The sequence below is a fragment of the Lathamus discolor genome, chromosome 2 (genome assembly GCF_037157495.1).
Source record: "Lathamus discolor isolate bLatDis1 chromosome 2, bLatDis1.hap1, whole genome shotgun sequence".
Lineage (NCBI taxonomy): Eukaryota > Metazoa > Chordata > Aves > Psittaciformes > Psittacidae > Lathamus > Lathamus discolor.
Window position 1 is genome coordinate 148,765,408 of NC_088885.1, and position 20,007 is coordinate 148,785,414.

Genomic DNA, 20,007 nt, shown 5'->3' on the forward strand with positions numbered 1-20,007 from the left:
ATATAAAGGGGCCAGTGGGTATGTAAAGCCCAGGTGAAATTACAATATGGAAATACGGAAATGCAATAGGGAAATGTAGAGAAGACCCATTTCAGGAATCCCTCAAATGTGTAGGAAAACTGAGCCTTGAACCCTGCAGGGTATTGACAAGTGACTGAGTTCACTGATATATGAACCATTCACATCACCTGGGTAAGCTATAGAGACAGGGCATGCAACTGCATTTTGGCTTTCCCAGGGCTTTATAACCTGCTAAAACATTCAGCCAGGTCATTCATCTACTGCAGAATTAAAGAGATGACTGTCCTAAGAGATGTTAAGGTTTCCAATCCAGGTCAGAAGGAGTTGCCTCTTTTTTTTAGCATCACCATGAAGGATGCTCGTGTTCCTCAACATGTCAATATAAATTAATGAAATCCAACAAAGTAATTTCTTTTCCCAGAGGAATCATCCCACTGCCTTTACAAGGCAACTAAGGACTATAAATGAAGAAGATACTGCCTGCCTCTCACAGCATGACCTCTTCTTGGGACGCTTACCTACCAGCAACGGGTCTAGTCGCAGCCCCTCTCCCAGTCCTGCCATGGTGTTCTCATAGAGGAAAGCAGGTAGAAGGAAAATAACATCTTTCAGTGTTCGTACACAAAATGGGGCAAGCAACTAATCAGGGGAAACCATGTAAGAAAAAGTCACTAGCAGATGTGCATCTCAAACTCCACCAAAAAGGGCTGTTTTCAAGATCTAACTGGGGTTTGATGTGGTCTTTGCTAATCAGGCAGCTATACTGCAGAGGTAGATCACCTGTAATCATGCTCCTCTTCCTATTCAAGGATTCCTGTGTTCAAAAGGGGGTATTTAAGTATCATCTTTCCTTTGAAAATTACTTCTATGCAGGGATTACTGGCAGCTCAATAGCTGAGATGTGCAGAAAAACCACTCAGAGGGAGGGAAGGAAGCCTCATCAGCTCTTTCTTCCTATCTCCCAGCATGTTAACAGCACTCTGAGGCACAGAGAACAGCAGGAAAGTAGCATGAATGCAAATCATTGTCACTTTTTCTCTTTTAATAGATCCTGTGTGCATTCCCATGTAGGGAAAATGATCCTCCAGAATCCCATTCTCCTCCCTTTCCTCCTTGGTCCTAGCTGGAAGCAACAGATCAGCCATTTTCAGCTAGAATAGATAGCATCACCAGGGTGCAAATCACTCAGACAAATGCAAGCAGCAATGATGTACAAAGACAAGGAAGCACTGTGTTACTGCACTACCACCCTGCTTGGTGGCAACCTCTTCCCAACAAGAATGGTAGCTCTAGATCCAACAAATCTTAGTCTTTGGGTACATGTTTTCTAACCAGTGGATGGTCCCATTCTGTACAGTTCATAAGAATCTATTTATTGATGGATAAAATCAATAATCACAGTTTAATTAAATGCTCTAGATAAAAGCATTAGGCCTTTTTCACTATTACAGAGATATAAACGAGACACTGATAAACAGCAGAACACAGAAGGGACACAAAAATGCTAATTTTGGTATTTCACAACTTAGTCTTTGCACATACAAAAAGGAACTCATGAGACTGTGGAGTAGCATTCATAGCGGCAGCACTATTTAAGCCAGTTGCTTAGATACCCATGGACCACCAAAGACTGTTAAACCAAAACTGTTTCCTGTCAGTTGTCTACAGTCTGCTGCAAGAGGCCTTATCCTGCCATCATCTCCTTACAGGAGAGACCAGCAATGCACACTCCCTGTTGCTACACAAGGTCACTATTCTGGTTTCCACACCTGAGGCTCAAAGACTGCACTGCTCAAACCCTAGTGATGACAATCTCTTGGGGGAGCAGGGACAGAGAAACTCACAGGTCTCTAGAAGGTGGGTTCTGATTAGGGGAGGTAGTCTTCCAAACCAAAGCAAAGTCAAATCCTTCTGCACTTATGTTGGCAGGCTTTTAAGTTGTAAGTTTGCCCCAAAAAACACTACTATTTTGAAGCAATAGTCTGCATGCCCATGGTCCTGAACAGAGACAAGGGTAAAAGCCAAAACAGATTTTAAATAAAGACTTTAAAACAGGAGCTTGACTTTGTGTTAGGAGAGTATTAACTGCAACCTGGAGCAGCTCTAGCTATTCTCTTAGCACTTTAGGTCAAAAAATTCCAGAGGCATAAGACTCTCAGGATGACAATTCCTCAATGCTTTATTAAGACCTTTATTTTATATATCACTGCTCTGTCAGCTTGTCACTAGACCATGTAAAACATCAGAGAAGAGGGAATCATGTTAGACAGAAGTGTGACAGACTCTGTACATTAATGTGAAGATTTACACAATGCAGCCTATACAGGTTGTCAAAATGTGATGAGACCATCCTTTCAGTACAGATATTCCACTCACAGCACTTCTCTGCGTACAGATACGCGCAGAAGGGACTGACCAAGGAGTGAAACAAAGTGAAGAGCTCCAAAGTCTGGGAAAATTCATGAAGGCTTAGCTTGCATATAAACCCCAAGTGGGCTTCTGGCTCATATTAACCACAAACACCACCGATTTACCATGCAACCATTTTAATTGTTTAGATCGCACTCTTCCAAGCATGAAGAGACAAAAGTACCACTCCACCATGGTGGTATCACCTATGACAGTAACAAAGGACCACCTCTTGTAACTTAAATCATCTGTTCCTCATTTGTATAGCTGAGGCTGAATACCCACAGGATATTATTAACATTTCCCCTCCAGCATCTGGTCTAATAAAGAAACACAGAACACCTTTGCTGTAGTACAAAAGTTTACAGAAAGTTTGACAATTTAATTAAAGACAATACAAAAGATGTTGTCTGAATTCAAATAATTTATGTAAAAGTACATGCATGAGAAAATACTGACGAGAAGATGTAGTTAACCATATTATCAGATGCATGTTCTTTGTCCCTAGAGAGAACATACGGTCAAAAATACAGTAATATTTTAGGTTACAATAAAAGACAGCATTTTAAAATAAACACAATTTCAGGTCTACCAGCCCTTTAACTCGAAAAGTTCCTATTAACACGGGACCAACCGATAGAATAAAAAGATGGAGCAATACTGAAGTGTCTGAACAAGCCTGTAGTGTTTGGTTTTCCTTTTACTGAGGAGAGAGAAGACAACAGGAAATGAAGAAGAGTGTTTAGTTAGTGCTCTGTCTTCAGCCTTAAGCGTTTTAAAAATCATGATCAGAGCACCAGGGATTACTTTAATCCATGCACCCCAGAAAAACCCACCCTCCCCGAGAGGAGACAGGATACACATCAGGCACAGATCTTCCACGTGAAGCAGCACCACCTCCACACAAGAGCAGACCCTGTAGGCAAAGCAAGCTACCCCTACTGTACTCAGGGTGGCAGCTTGGCCCCAACAAGCACTTTCTCTCAGCCTCCAGCAGAGCCACTGTTCCTCTCACATCATGAGTTATTTCTTCACATTTGTCAAATACTGAAACCCCAGAAATCACCTTCTTGATTGACGGTATCAAACAACAGCCTGAAACACCCAAGATTTCTTACCATGTGTCACTTGCCCTTCACATTTTTGCGGCCAGCTCCATAGTTTAACAAGACGACACATGATTTATTTCTTTGAAGATATTTTAGTTCATTAATTCCCGATAAAATTATTGGTTGTAGTACAACAGTTTGACATACAGCAACAAAACATACTCAATTTCCATGCACAAGCTATTTAACAATAGTACACGGTCTTTCCTATTGCCATTATAAAATTAAAACTACTATGACAGATGACACAGCCTTCCCATTGTTCTCATGAGCTCTAAAAAAGTGACAAAAACAGTGTTCCAGTTGGTACGATGACAAAGAACAGAGGTCTGGCCACTGCTGAAGATTCCAATGAAGAGGCCAGTATCATAATGGGAAACAGTGTTGGTATTACTGTACAAACAGCTACAAGCCAAAATTGTTCTGATGTGTACTTCAGTTTAAAAAAGAACATGTGGGAAATACAGCTTTGTATAGAAACATACCAGAAACAAAAGTACATGCAGAGGAAGAAAAGGTAAAGCCAAGACAAACGTTTGGATGACTAAAACACTGATCACTGAAGTACTGTAAACCAGCAGCAATCTGTGGGGGAAGAGCACATAATTTTCTAAGGAAGATGGTTTTTGTGGTGTTTGTGATGGGTGGTTTCTTTTGTTGTTTATTTGGGGTTTTTTCAATAAAGCTTCCAACTTGGAAAATGCGAGCCAAAACTCCTCTGCATTTGTGTTCTGTGCCTAGCTAAACTCTGAGATTGACAGTTTGGTCCACATGCTCATGGTTTAATGTACAAAGTACTGTACATGCTACAAGGACTTCTCCCTGCAAGTTTTCAAAGTCTGCTTTTCAAAGAACAGATAGGACACTGTCACCCTCATTAAAGGCTGATGCCAAAGTTTCAGTACTGCTGTTTAAAGGGTTTCTAGAAATGAGAACAGAGAAGTCAGATTTACAACCAAGAGGTAAGCAATGAGCTCTGTGAAACATAACGCATTACAAGAAGACTTTTCCTACAGCAAATTAAAGTCATCAGGGGACACCATTTTTATTCTTTTAACGTTTCTTTCTATAGGTTTCAGAAGTGCCAACAATTCCAGCAATAACACAGAGTGTCCCGGCTGTGCCTCTCGTTCTAGTGTCTTTCCCAAATTTTATTCAACCAGGTAAGAAACCCTCTCCCCTAATCAACAGTTCTCAGTTTAGCATTATGCTACTGGCAAGTCAGATCCTGAAATATTATGGATATTTGATAGTCATAATCAATTTATTCATGACCACATAAAAAAACACAGTTACATGTGTCTGCACTGTCAGATCTATAATACACCAAGTAAGACTGCAAAAATAAAAGGCAAAAAAGGAAAAAGGCCTCAAGTCTCCCTTTTTTTGTTGTTTGGGGTCTTTTTACTAATTGTCCCACAGCAGAAAAGAAAAATATGTAGCAAAGGCTTAATCTTAAATACAAAGTTATAATCTGCAGATCAGGTCCTCTAATCCAGACTGATGGTACACTTTATTGTTTCAACTGAACCACCCATTACAGACTTGCAATACCAGCACTCATTCATACCCTGAAGCGTTCCCCAGCCTCATCCACCCACCCAACTATTCACACCTTGTTTTAAGCAGAACAGTGAAAAAAAAGTTGTTTGGATTTTTGAAACAGTTGCTCTGAATTCTTTAATACCACACTCAAAACGCAAAAAGACAAATTTAAGATATCTCAATTCTCAAAATATCGTTTACAAAGGAAAAAAAGAGGTGAATATAGAAGTATAGAAGGTGCTAAACCACCACCAAAAAATGGACTTGGTAAAGAGCCTGCACTGGAAACACTTACCTTGTGAAATCCTTAAAATGATCATCTCAGAAGACGATTCAGACACACTTGATCAGTGTTGTGAAAAATACAGACTAGGCTGTCATAGATCACTGAAATATCGAATCTAAAGGCAGTGCAAACTGACGGCTGGTCAGGGGGCAACCAGACATCTTGCAAGTGAGGGACTTCAAATTACTCATCACTGACCTCGTTAATAATCTGCATTGAAGGACCTGATGAACAGCAGTGAGATTTTTGTCATGCAATTACATCTGTTAGGTAACCAATATGCAACTCCAGAGTTAGACTGTCACCCACGGTGGGTATCAGAGTAATAATCCATTAAAGAATAAAGTCCAAGGGGAAAGTGGTAAACATTTTGCCATAAGTGAAAACACTTCAAAAATTTACAATTAAATAAAAAGTTAGATGATATCTTATAAAAAGAAGTACTGAACACAACAAAGCCACAATAAATTAGTGTTTCCATAAAACGACATGCTGAAGGTTTTGTTCCCAAGTCTATACATTTTTTACTGTCTGTTAATTCCTAAATATTGACAGCGTAATTGAGTAATTGAGGTACAGTAGTTTATATTTGTATATGTCTTGTAAAAAGGTTATTTTTTTTCTTCCAGTTTTTCTTCCTCATCGCCAAAGAACAACAACGGAAACATTCCTAAAATGCAGCCAATGGTTACTCCAATAGCTTTACCCTAGAGAAAGGGGGAAAAAAGTAAGTTTCTCACTGATCAGTTGTTACTCCTTTGCTGTGTAGTACCAACACAACCAGGAAAACAGACCCTCTGTTCTAGTTTTCAGTTGGGAGCCACATTTTTCTTAGCATGCAGACTAGAAACACAATCTATGAGAGAGAGACAGATATGACAAGGTTAGAAACAAGGTTTGCTGTGATAAAAGGCACATTTCTGAATAAAGAGGAGGGGAATGACCCATGAAGAGCTGCATAGGTGGTACAGGAGGAGACAGACTCAAAGGACTGGCTAGGAAGACAGAGAAGGGGGGTGAAACAAACAACAAAACCACACACACATTTTACGTGCAATTATAAATGTATCTGTTTGAATGTGGTAATGCAAAGTCAGGAATGAGGAATTCCTTGCAAACACGATGGCTTGCAAAGGCACAAGGGGAAGACAATAATAATAAATGAAAAAGATTGGAAAACATTTCACAGTTTTTCACAATTGCCTCAGATGGAGAATTCAAAAGGAGACAAAAGTAAGACAAGCAACATCCAGACCACATCGCCAGCAGCAGGTGGATAGTGTTGAGAAACTTGAGACAATGGTTATAAAAGAAAAACTGCTCACATTCAGGCAAAGATGCTCAGAAGTCTCCCCACAGAAAAGCGCTGTGAATGTGCTGCAGTGCAATGACAGGTTTTTGCCTGATTCAGCTTTCACCACAACGACTCTTATGTTGGGCAGACTAGAGAGCAGCCCATAAACACGCCAATTCTACCCTGCTCGATGCTTTGATCTATCACTGCTAAAAGCAGACTTTTTCCCTTAGTTTTCAGTAGCCAGTGTTATTTCTCTTCCCTTAAATCTGCAAAGATATTTTTTCCCATGAAGGTTCACTCCGGCAAAGCGAAAGGAATATGTTTCTTTACTCAGTTTCTTATAATCTGATTCTTTCATCAAAATAAACTAAATGTTCTCATTTTTGAAGTGGGATCACTTCAAATATTTAAATATTAATTAAGTAATCATCCTGCAAATGAATCTGCAAGTTAAGTGTCCCGCAACTGTAAACCCAGACACTGAATATTACTCAAATGCTGAAAATTTACCCAGGGGAAAGCTGATTTCATACCCAAGCTAATTATAGAATATTAGAAATGAACACATACTAGCACAGGTATATAAATAGCAAACACTTGACAAAGAATGTATGGGAGTGAACTAGTAAGGGGTTATAACTTTCAGATAAACTGTCTTATCACAGTAGACAGAGCTCAGCCCAGGTATCTCCATGGCATACATGAAGTCACTGCAGACTGCCCATGGTACTAGTCACTCATGGCTTGTTGCATATGGAAAATCCCCCCAAGCCCAAAATGATCCAGTCTCATGATGCTCCCTGACACAGGCTCATGACTAAACCTTCCAGGAAAGGTGTAAAATGTGGGTGATCGTTAAGTGTTTAATGACAAAAGTGACAAAAAGGATTTATCACATATTAGTTTAAACCAAACAAGCTCCACACAAACAGTGCCTAACTGCAGGATACTCACCAAGTGTGCACTGAGACGCGTTTGCCACATATCAGCTTGTTTGGGTGTCAGATCAGGGATTGACAGACCCAGTCGTGAAGCTAAAGCTTCTACATAACCTGCAAGACTGGAAGAACAAGAAAACAAGAACAAACGATTTTGGATCTGACATTACTTCTAGTGAGGACTCTGAAGTATCTGAAGCACAGAACTTAAAATGAATAGCTTTTCCTTCGGCTAAAGTCATCAAGAGGTAAATACGGCAAAGTGCGATCATCAGACTTCTGATGGGCACATTTTGCACTGCAAGTTCATTCATTTTCTTACTAATTTGATACACAGTATTTCCAGAAAAACTTTATGCAGCAAGACAAAACTGGTGTGAATATTACTGTATGTTTACAGAGCTTGTTAACCTTCACTGGAGGAAAGGTTACATACACACACTAGCAATAAGCCTCGTTATTGGCAGGAATAAAAGAGGAAAAGTGGGCACTGAAGCTTTGCTTTCAGCAATTATTCCTTTAAAAAATAAAGTCAGCTGTGTCTGTTTATATCAGCAGTTGGTATGCCGAGATCTGAAGGCATTTCAGATACATAACTTTTATCTGAGGAGAAGGAAATACCTCTTGATCTAGTTATAACAACCGGAGCAGGTATATGAGGGATATTCTACCACAGCAACATACTGCGTCACAAAAAAATGTATTTTTCCATTTTGAACGAAAGCACTTCTTGCAGAAAAAGTTCTCATCAAAACTTCCTTAAAAGCAAGCATTGCCTACAGACTACACTGAGTCAGACTAAATGCCAATCCCAATTTTATCCCTTAAAATATGTAATACTGTAGTAACAGTACAGTTTGTTTCAGAACTATGACATCTCCGTTTTAACCTTGGCAAGAAACACCTAACAGTCCAACTTTTCCTTAGCAAGGACAGAATGCATTTCTGCAGTCCCATAGTTTACTGAAACAAAATTCAAGAGCTAGAAAAGAAAGAACTGTATTTCAGTAGTTTATAATGTTGTAGTTCAGTAGCACCAACAGTGTTTGCGAGAGAGGAAAACAATACATATATTCTCAACACAAGTTCAGACATACCCCAGTCCAGCTAAATCTGAAACAAGGTTTCCCAGAGCTGCAGCTGGAGGGAGGAAAAGGGAAGAGAAGGGGGTAAGAAGGCAAAGCATTATTTTCATTACAACTAAACCCAAGCAGTTACCCTCCCTCCCTGCCCCAGTGACTGTCACTCTTCTCAGCAGATACAGCATAAAAGACTAGAAGTAAGTCTCTTTGGAGTTTTTTTCTTCTGACCTTACTACAGTTTGCAGCAGCAGACTGACAATAACAGGAAGTGCAACTATTTTTCTCAACTTATATGAAGAACACTTGACAAATACAAACAGATGTCAGACACCTGGAAACCAATGTAAGAATTCTTCAGATCAGAGTTAAAAACAGCCATGGGTGGTTGCCAGTTTCATACAGCTAATGCTGGACACCGACAAGGCCTTCCAGTGCCTGAAGAGGTGCAGGAGCACGGGAAACAGAAGTAGCTGTTACTCATATGTGTAGTTTTGATAAACATTTTAGCACACCCATGAACTGTCAGATTAGGAATACTGTAGATATGACTGAATGAAGTTATACACTTAATATACATGATTTCACAGCAGATCTTAGTGAGATAAGCTTGCTTGTGACTGCCTTGCATTGCAACAGAGAAATGCTGCACATTTCTTGTACGGCATTTAAGCTGTCTGTGTGCTTTCATGCCACACTGCACCTGATGGATCCAGTGGTATTTTCTCTCCTCTGACACTGCAGAGGCACCAAAGCTGTTGAGCAGAACTTATCAGTTCTGGTCCAGTGCAGGAGCAGGGTGGCTGCTGGGCCTCCCCTTGGTATCGCAGGGAGGCAGAGAAGCCACCAAGAACATGGGCCAACACAGTAAAAGGACACCAACACTGATCTTCACTCAGCACTGCAAGCAAACAGCAACTTACAAATACATAAACACGCATACATAAGTATCAGACCCTAGGGAATTTAGAGCAGTCCCATGACAGAAATGCAAATACAATTTCCTAAGGAACCCAGGATCTGAGCTTTTAGATTAAAACGGACAATAAGCATTGCCAAAGCTATGTGAACTGAAATTCCATTTCTGCAAATGGAGTATGTCCTTGCTTCAACCATAGGTTGTTTCTTTATTAGGAAAGGCAGCTGCAAGACCAAGAAGAGCCATGTCCAGCCCTGTGGCCCATTTGTCAGCCTAAAATATAGGAGTGTGCTTATCAGTCTACACATACTGCATTTTATTACTTGCCTGCCATAGTTGAAATTCCTAGGATAACTCCAATTGACAATTCTATTTGGGTTCCCTGAAAAATAAGAATTTTCTCATTACTTGAGAGATTTGGAATTAAAATAGATTACACTGAGTGAACCAGCAAAAGTATTGCTTATTGCTTGCTTATGTTGACACTGAAAGGATAAATGGACATAACTTTTACTAGATCTGCACAGCTCCCATCCTCCCGGCATATATATTTCTCCCCAGGACAAGAGCTTACTTCAGATACTCTTTTAATAGTTTATATTTTTCCATAATGGCCAGCAAATGGACAAAACTAACCCCTATCTCTGCATATCATTTCCCCCACTGTAATTTTTAGCTGACTGTATAGCTCTGAATACAAACTTCTACAAATACTGAACAAACAAAACACAGTCTTGTAGCTCCTTACTTCTTTAGGTGAAGAAACAAAATTGCAGCAAACTGCATGATGAAACAGCATTACATGGTCCAAAGATGAGACACAACATGCATGAATTAAAACAAGACATGTTCCAGTTGGATATAGGAGAATATTTTCCGCTGTGAGGACAGCTGAGCATTGGAACAGGTTGCACAGAAAGACTCTGCAGTCTCTGCCCTTGTATCTTCTCAAGTCCCACTGGATGAAACCATGAATAACCGAGCCTGACCTTACAGGTGATCCTGCTTTGAGAATGAAGTTACAGATTAGAGAGCCTGAGAAAGGTCCTGAGCAAGTGAAAGACTAGAGACCTGATAGCTCCTGTGGTCCTTTCCCACCTCAATTGTTCCACGATTAATATCACACTGTCATTGAATTACAGAATCACAGAATAGTTAGGGTTGCAAAAGACCTTAAGATCATCTAGTTCCAACCCCCTTGCCATGGGCAGGGATACCTCACACTAAACCATCTCATCCCACCCAAGGCTCTGTCCAACTTGGCCTTGAACACTACCAGGGATGGAGCATTCACAACTTCCTTGGGCCAGTCATTCCAGTGCCTCACCACCCTCACAGTAAAGAACTTCTTCCTTATATCCAATCCAAACGTCTCCTGTTTAAGTTTGAACTCGTTACCCCTTGTCCTGTCACTACAGTCCCTGACGAAGAGTCCCTCCCCAGCATCCCTATAGGCCCCCTTCAGATACTGGAAGGCTGCTCTGAGGTCTCCATGCAGCCTTCTCTTCTCCAGGCTGAACAGCCCCAACTTTCTCAGCCTATCTTCACACGGGAGGTGCTCCAGCCCCCTGACCATCCTCGTGGAATAAGGTGGAATTTATCCTCAGTGATAGGAGGAACAGTTTCTTTGGCCTTTATAGATCTTCCTGTTCCACTAGCCCATTTAATCTTCCAAGCAAACAAAAGACATCAAGAGTGCTAGTCAGAAGTGCCAGGCTGCATCAGTACAAATCAACATCAGCACTAACAGTGCCTGCGTCACTCAGAACAAAGGAACACATCAGTAAAAGCCCTGAAGATGTGTTCATCAACCCATTATAATCACATTATAATCAGTCAGTGCAAAAACATATCAACTACAGGATCATAAATGTGTCTTACAGCACAAATTAAGAGAGGAATAAAAGCAAGTTTCTTCTCAGTTCAGTAAAATTTGTTGCAGTACTGGCCTTCAGAAGGAACAACGCTCCTTTGCACTGGGCAAAGGCTGAACACAGCATGGGCTTTTTCTTTAAAGAAGAAAGATTAAAAGGGTGAGTTGATACAGTGTCTTACTGAAGCTCTCAGTAGAGTCTGTTTTATTCTACTTTAACGATATGAAGCTTACTGACTTGATCGAGGAATTAAACAGTGAACTTACCGCAGCAATCATAATTGCGTTATCCAAAAATCCAAACCCTACAAAAGGTACTGCATTGTGGAAGAACACTAAAAGAAATAAGTAACAAAGAGAAAGTAAATATTTGTAAGAGTTCACTAGTTCACAACAACCGCAATATCAGTCTAATACTGCCTTTAAGAGAAACAAACAGAACATACACAAAATCCCTTTCCCACTACTTCTATTGATGTCTTTGTTTCCAGCAGCTTTGGTAAAACCCTTTGCTGCACCTGAGTGCTACTAACGGCCTTTGAAGAACCAATTAAGCCAACTTACTCTGCAAAGACTTGGACAATTTTGGCTGTAAGCCACTTATGCCTACTAGAGCACAAAAGAAACACTGAAAACTACACAAACTTTGGTACTATTTAGTCCTTCCAACCACAGTATCACTAAGGATTACCAGACTGCCTGACTAGACTCTCTACACTCTTCTCCTACTCGAAATAAAGCCCCTTTCTCTACAAATCCCTCTCTATTCCTGTGCAAAAGCTCTTTTTCATGCATTCCTAACAATTCATATTTTAAGAGTATTGCCTGGAGCTAAGTGATTTCATCAAAACTCATTCAACTAGATCTACAGATGTTCAGATGGTTTTCACTGGTGTCACACAGTTGTCTCACTATTCCAACCCAGACATCTGTATCTTGATTTTGGTTGGGACCTATGCTGAGAGCGAGTCAGACTTGAAGCTGCTCCTCAATTGATTAAGAATTCAAGTTCCACCTTCTGTTTCATGTGTTTGGGTTTTTTTTTCCTTTTACTCCTGAAACTCCAAGTAAACCCTGTGTGAAAATATTTTATATTGTAAGAACTTGGAACATGATGCTCCGAATAATAATTCCTAACAAGTACAGTATTACCGTGTCATTCCTGTTTGTCCTGCTTCATTTTCTCTCTTAAGTTTTAGCTTGTAAGCTTCTGATAGAGATGGGACTGAATTTGCATAGCATAGCCTCCAGCTGAGTTTCAAGGTGCTGGCTTCATAAGACTGAATACAACACTGAGGACAGACTACATGACTAAAATACAGTTTGAAGTTAGAACTTTTTAACATTTAAAATGCATCAGCTCTTTAGTTGTTTGGGTTTGAGGTTTTTTTTCACTTCAGATGGGACCAACAACTCCTGTATTTCATAAACTTACAGAGATGCAAGCATAGGAAGAGGGAAGAAAGAAAAGTGCACAAACCTCACAGTCGTGTGAAAAGCAACTGGAATGAGTCTCTTTTGCATTTACCTCTCACAGACAGCACCAATCCATGACCATATAAGAAAACAAAGCCACACTCAAGAGAGCTTTCATGCTTAGGTACTAGAACATGTTTGGACTTCTGGAGGTACTTTGTAAAAACACATAACGCACCAGTGAAAGACTAAAGCACAGACTGTATGAAAGTTTCCAATTATTGTTTTAAACCACTGCAAGACAAAACCCCCCAAAATAAAAACAAAAAAAAAAATTACACAGGTATGACAGATGTGCCCAGTATTTTCAAAATGTGTGCACCAAACTCTGGAGCTACAGAAGGAACTCAAATTCCCACCAAAATGGTCGTAGTTTTGGAATCCAAGGAGTAAACAGAATCCCAGGGACCAAGGAAAAAACACCCAAAGAGAAATAAGTGCAGATACGTGGAACAGTAAAAGGTTCAACTACATATATTTGCTGAGAGTGTAAAACCACATAAATACACTGATTTGGAAACTAATCCAGAATTTGAATGAGCATGGTATTACAAAGAATACCAAATCTGTCTCCAATTTCTCTGCAATTTTATCCCACTTCTCAGTTCATTTAAAATACAGGCGACTAGAAGCAAGTCAATAGTTTTAAACACAAAAACCCCACAAGGTTGTGCAGCATCAACACTGCTTGGCTTAGAAAACCAGTGTTTGCTGCTGGCTTTCAGCAATGCTCTCTCATTTGGGCTTTCTGTCCTACTTTTACTAAATGGTGCACATTCTCCAGCTGAGGTGTTACAAAATAAAAATAAAGGTGGCAGAGTGGCTGTTGGTGCTTGCTTTGGTTTTCTGTTACTCCAGACGACAGGGATGAGGACAGACCAGCATTTGCAGGAGAAAGATGAAGCAATTCAAAACACAGACTGCACAAGTACTGAACCACATTCAACAAACATTCTTCTTTTACCATGTTTCAGTTGTCCTGGAGATGGTGGGGCAATCTCCAACTTCTCTAGAGAAGTCAAAATGAAATGAGAAAGTTAGCTACTTCATCACAAACACAGCTTATTATAATTTACCAAATTACTAGCAGGCAAAAAAGCAGTTATGTTATTTAACAGCTTTCAAATGTGAAGATAAATGTTTCACATCTACATTATTATTATTTAAAAAACCTCATATTTAAAGCCAAAAAGTCTTAGAGAAATATTACAAGATTACACTAAGATAAGTAATTATGCAAAGTAACAGCATACATTAGAAGCAGCTCAACAGCCATCTTTAATTACTGAGAATTAGAAAAACACAATAAAATTAGACAAACCAGGACATCTAAAGAACTGCGTTTAATCATTTGGTTTTAGACCTCTACGCATGCAGAGACAACCTTTCCTCAAGAGATAGTCTGCAAAAGACCTCCTACCTCTGTTCTGACAGAAGGCATCTTTTAATAGCTAGTATAAGAACAAAAGAAAAATACTACAATGACATTAGAGAGCACTGATCCCAGTAATAGCAGAACAAGTCTGGCTATTTGGTACATGTTTCATTTTGGCTTCAAACCATTAAGTGCTTGGAAGGACCAGGACGTCACTCCTGAACCTGACAGAGCACTCTACAGGAAGCTAACACAGACTATTAGAGGTGATGCACAGAATGCAGCAGCAACAGGTACCCATTCCACAGGGCAGGGGAAACACAACCTACTTTTTTAGGCTTCTATTGCATTTGTAGGTTTTTTGAAACGTGGCTGTTGAGCAAAAGACCCCATTTTAAAGCAGAAAACAAAGCTGCCCCGATATCTTCCAGTATTACGAACCTTGAGCTTTTGACAAGTTGCTTCCATACTTTTGATTAGGTACTTCTATAGGCAAAGGTAAAAAATGGTGTAACATGAGAGAAACCTACAACACGACCTCAAGTATTCAAATCTTACTTGGGGCAGTCAAGTACATGAAGAAGCAAAGCTGCAAACACAGGCTGTGAACCATTTGAGCATATATCTGAACAGTGTAGACTAGAGTAAGTATTTGTGTACCCAAGTCACTCTATATTCAAACCTGCTCTAAAGGAGAAACTAAAATAGCACGATAAAAAGCTGTAACATAAACGAACTTCCAGGAAACACTCTTATCTACCTCTGAGTAAGACATCTTTTCATAGCTTGCCCTGACTATGATAACCAGTTAGTTTAGGTAATTCCCAAGTGAAGTATTGTGGGTATGAACACAAAGATAGAAGACTACTCGGTTTGTCACAAAATATTATGAGCCTCTAGTGGATTTAACATCAGTCTTGTGGATTTAACTGCAACTGATTCCTGAGTTTGATAGCACATGGCAGTCTACATAATTACTCTCCACTCAGTGCAGAGAGAAAGCTATTAAACAAAGCTAAAACCCAGTGAGTAATTGATTCTAGGAACTTATTACCAAAAGGAGGAATTGAGGGCAAGCATTTGGTAGGAAAAAAACCCAAAACTTTAACATCTATGAATAATGGAAGCTTCAAATCACATTAATTAAAAAACATAAACTTGCTCCTCCAGAACGTAAGTAAAGAACTATCCTGGGATGGTTTTAGAAGAAGGGAGATTGGGGGGTCACTACTTTGGGGCTAGAGGAATGATGAGTTAGTTACTGCAAGGTAGGGGGAAACAGCAAAGGATCAAATATAAGCAAAAATTATTTCTTCATTGACATAACCTTTTTCAGTAGGGTGGGATATCTGCTAAATAACCACTTCATGGAGCAGGGCACCTAAGGCACTTCAATACTAAACGAAGGGTCACTAAGACAGAACTATGGTGGCACTGTGCTCTGGAGACCACACTGCTCTTGTCTGGCCATAGGAAATTCTTGCATAGGTGACAGCATCTTTCTGCCACATCCATAAGAACTTTCTTTCATAAGAGAGAGTCTTGCTAAACTCATCTGGCAATCTGCCTGACGTACAGCTTCTATCATAGAGATAAAGATTAATCTGGGGAAACAATCTGGAATTACATGTACTAACTAATGAGACACAGATAGGAGAAGTGAGACAGACGACGCTCAGGTAACTAGTGCAGATCAAACCTGCTCATACTCCAGAGATGGAAGCTCCAATCCCAACATCCTCTCTGCCTCAGCCAAGCCAAGTCTTTAGCCTGGAGAGATACCCAGTCCCAGCCCTGCACAAAGCAGAGCCAAATCAGATCAGGCTGCTCAGGACCCTGTCATACAGTACCTGCAGGACCAGACTCGAGGAAAAATTTGTCTCCTGTGGAGCATCAAAACAACCCTTTAAGCACAAAGATGATTTCACTGACAGATGAAGTACACTCTGCCATTGCAAGGTACAGATCACTGCCCGATGGCGAAGGACCAGCTCAGCACGAATTGCAGAGGCCAAGGTTTAGTTTAAAGCTGGGATATTGGGAGGGAAAAAAAAGGAATGAAAGCTGAAAGAATTAAATAACCACTGTGGCATGAAAGCCAGTAACCTTTTTACAGAATCACTTCCAATACCACCTCTTTAAACCATAGCAGACTTTGAAAGATAGGAAGGCACCTGGGGAACACATCCCACAGAGACAAAAGAATTCTTTAAAGCAATCTTCTAAAACTCTAGATAACAAAATGTGCTTCAGAATCAGGTATTTATTCATAGGAAACTGTTCTGACTATTTGGATTTCCAAGGCTCGGAAAAAAAAAAAACACCCCATGAAAAAGAATCTTCAGAGTACAGCAAAGGAAACAAGCCCTTCACTTGTTTTACTGGAGGGAAAACAAGGTCCAAACTGCAAAATCTCCTTTCAACAAATTAATGCAGCCACAATCCAACAGTTCCAAGAGTTCAGATGTCTGGGAAAAGAGGCTATACTGGACTCCAGTATTGCATCTCATGACAGCCATTCACCAGCTCACCCTGTGCCTCAGGCACCAGAGTTCATCTTTATAGAATCACAGAATCCAGTTCCAACCCCCTGCCATGGGCAGGGACACCTTCCACTAAAGCAGGTTGCTCAAAGCCTCATCCAATCTTATCACAGAAGGAATAAAATAAAATGGCAGAGTAAGGAATATTGCTATTTCCTAACTGACATTCATTACCATAAATGAAGTTATAATCCAAGGTTCAAGTGCAACACGGGTCATGAGCCCTGAATTACTGAAGTCAGGGGGCAGAGAAAAAAAATTAAGTGCCTCTTAAACCTGTCCTTGATCTTTTTTGAATTTACACCTCTTTTTTGCTAACATTTACCTTTTTCTAATAGACAGAGCCCAGGGGAATACAGAACTGTCAACATGAGTTTACCATTACCCCCAGCTTGCCCCAAATCAAGCGAGTTAAATTAACTCTGCCAGTTGTAGCCAATTTAAACCAAGTACTTGAATTTAGATTTAAGATTATTCTCCTTAGCTGATAAAACCTCCCAATGGACTAACGGGTAACGGGAGTGCATTTATTCAGACAGTTGGTAAAAAAATAAAGGAACCAAAACCCAGAAAAAGTTGTCATCACCAGTTCCTGAGTTATCTATTTTTTAAGACCTGGCATACAAAAGAACCTGCAAGCCTAAAGGCACGTATTATGTTTTATTCAAATTGCAGCTAACACTGCCATTAAATTCTATAGCTCAATCTTTTACTCTCACCCAGCAGCATGAAACTCATAACAGTGATAAGAGGTACTGTGGCCAGAGCTGCCCTAGAAGACATATGCTACAGCTGAGTACTAAGTCCAAGACAAAAATATGAGCAGTGTTTTATAAGGTTTTAAAATTTATCCAAATCTTATGAGATTAATGATTTAACAATGAATATCAAGAAGGAGGAGGAATCTGAAGGTTAGGGTCTCATTTAGAAATGAGGAAGAGTTTTGCCTCAAATTCAAAAGCCTGTCCACATCATTTCAGTAAATCATTCAGATACACATCATGGAACAGCAAGGGCTTGCATACAACAAGAAATCAAAGCAACTGGTGTGTCTATTAAAAAGAGATATTCCATAAGAGGATCCTTATCCCCAGAATTCTGGATTGAACCCTAGAAATGAGATGTGCGTTATACTGCTTCATTCAGTATCTACAGGTAGATCCTTAAGAGTAAACTGTGACCATGATGCACAAGTTCAATTCATGGAATAAGCTCATATTCACATCCCAACTGTCCTTTGTTCCTCCTTTGTTTTTGTCAATGTTTTAACAAACACTGCCAAAATCTCAGCACTTACAGCAAAACACAAATTTGAAAAACCATGTCCATTGATCTTCAACTGGATTCCCTTAAGATTCTGATGGGAAAAACCAATCCACGGGTTGACAACAAAGAAAAAATTCCGCATCATTTGTTATAACTCCCAAATGGTTTCCTGTTACTACAGTGATTAAGGCATGAAAGGATGCTGACTCGTGCAGTGCTAAATATAAACTTGGCTGTTGGCCTGTTCAGTCACATGCACATGAGAAAGCTGAGCAAAGCACTAGTAAGAGATGAATAGACAGAGGACACAGAATCACAGAATGATTAGGGTTGGAAAGGACCTTAAGGTCATTCAGTTCCAATCCCCCTGCCATGGGCATGATATAATAATTTCTCAGCTATAATTATGTCCAAACAAATATTCTGCATAAAATAAATAGGACATTAAACATTTTTGTAATACGCTGTGTAACACTGTGAGAAATCACATAGTGATTGCACGTTCCATCTCCACCCCTGAACAACCCTGAAGTAGCATAAGAGATCCTCCTCTTTATTTGAAACTACTGTTGTATCTACTGGACCAAGCATTGAACAAGCTTTGCAGGACTGCTGTTTGCTCCCTGGCATCGGCCAAACAATTCCCTTGAGAACAAAACCTGGGAGTGATTTTGGGCACAGTTTATTCCTGCGACCCCCTCCGAGCAGCTGGGGGAGGTATGGGCCCCTGAGAGTTCCAGGGCTAAATGCCACCTACACTGGATGCAGCCAGCCTGCTTCCAAAGGAAATAAACAAACCTGTGATTGGCAATACAGCTACTCTGCATCACCTCATCCAGTGGTCAGCAGTTACTCCATAGAATGGATGCTTTTAGCAACAGAAATGTACATTGTAACTCACCACATGCACGTTTAAATAACATAGAACTTCATGTCAAATTTATCTGCAGTCCTTATTGGATGTTCAAATATTATGAGTATATGATGCATTTATCCTATTATCCTTTCCAAAAACATGATGCACCATTCATATCCTTTTAAACAAGTTTAACAAAAGACAAAGACCCCAGGTGAAAACCCTGATGAAGAATCTAGGAGAAAATATAAAATGCAAACAAGTATCCAGAGACCCAAATCACTGCTTTCACCATTAACAGGTTGGGTTCCCCTCCCTCCCTGATCCAGTCCAGTTCTCTATCAGTACTTTATAAACTTAAAGGTCAGCCTTTCATTTCCATTTAAGCAGGTTCACACCAAAATAGCATTTGCAGTAGTTTGCCTATCAAGGTCTCAAAAATGCAGCTGAAAAGAATTAGAAATAAGATGCTTGACTCAAGATTCGAGGGGTTAATCAGCTAAAATGATGCCAATGCAGAAAAGACTTGCGGTTTGTAATAAAAATGCAAGGTAAAGACAGAAACACAGCGTCTGAGCTGTCTTCTTCAGCGAGAAATGGAAAATGTTAGGGAAAAACAGCCAAAGTGTTTGAATAAAAATGCCAGAAGCACAGTAACAATAATAGGAGAGAGAAGAGGAAAAATAACATGGTATTCTTATCTGTGCATTTCAGAAGCAAATGGTTATACACTATTTAACATAATAAAAAAATAAGAAGGTACTTGAGTGTTGCCAAGAAATAAACTGGCTGCAGCAACTCCCACACTGGAGCGAGCCCTCCACAGAGTCATAAGCCTGTGCCTCAAAAAAACAAATGCCCATCATCTCAAATGGAGGCTGGCTCTTCTTCCCCTCCTCACCCTCTCCTTGGTGACTGCAATGAGTTCCCAGGAACTACAGGAGTGACACTTCCCAATGGCACTGCAACTCTGTCTCCAGATGAACAAGTCTTCCCCTAGGATTAACAACACCCT

General features: G+C 40.0%; 1 protein-coding gene across 2 annotated transcripts in view; it reads right to left on the reverse strand.

The window, feature by feature from the left end:
• Window positions 1-2,178: 2,178 nt before the first annotated feature.
• The window catches only part of TMEM65 (transmembrane protein 65), a 34,587-nt gene continuing 16,758 nt past the window's right edge, over window positions 2,179-20,007 (reverse strand). For both annotated transcript variants that reach the window (XM_065668924.1, XM_065668923.1), the window contains 6 exons: window positions 13,917-13,961; window positions 11,744-11,811; window positions 9,931-9,985; window positions 8,703-8,745; window positions 7,622-7,727; window positions 2,179-6,077 (listed from right to left, as the gene is read on the reverse strand). In XM_065668924.1, the coding sequence (XP_065524996.1) occupies window positions 5,982-6,077; window positions 7,622-7,727; window positions 8,703-8,745; window positions 9,931-9,985; window positions 11,744-11,811; window positions 13,917-13,961 (413 nt within the window). In that variant the 3' untranslated portion in view covers window positions 2,179-5,981. The remainder of the gene's footprint in view (window positions 6,078-7,621; window positions 7,728-8,702; window positions 8,746-9,930; window positions 9,986-11,743; window positions 11,812-13,916; window positions 13,962-20,007) is intronic.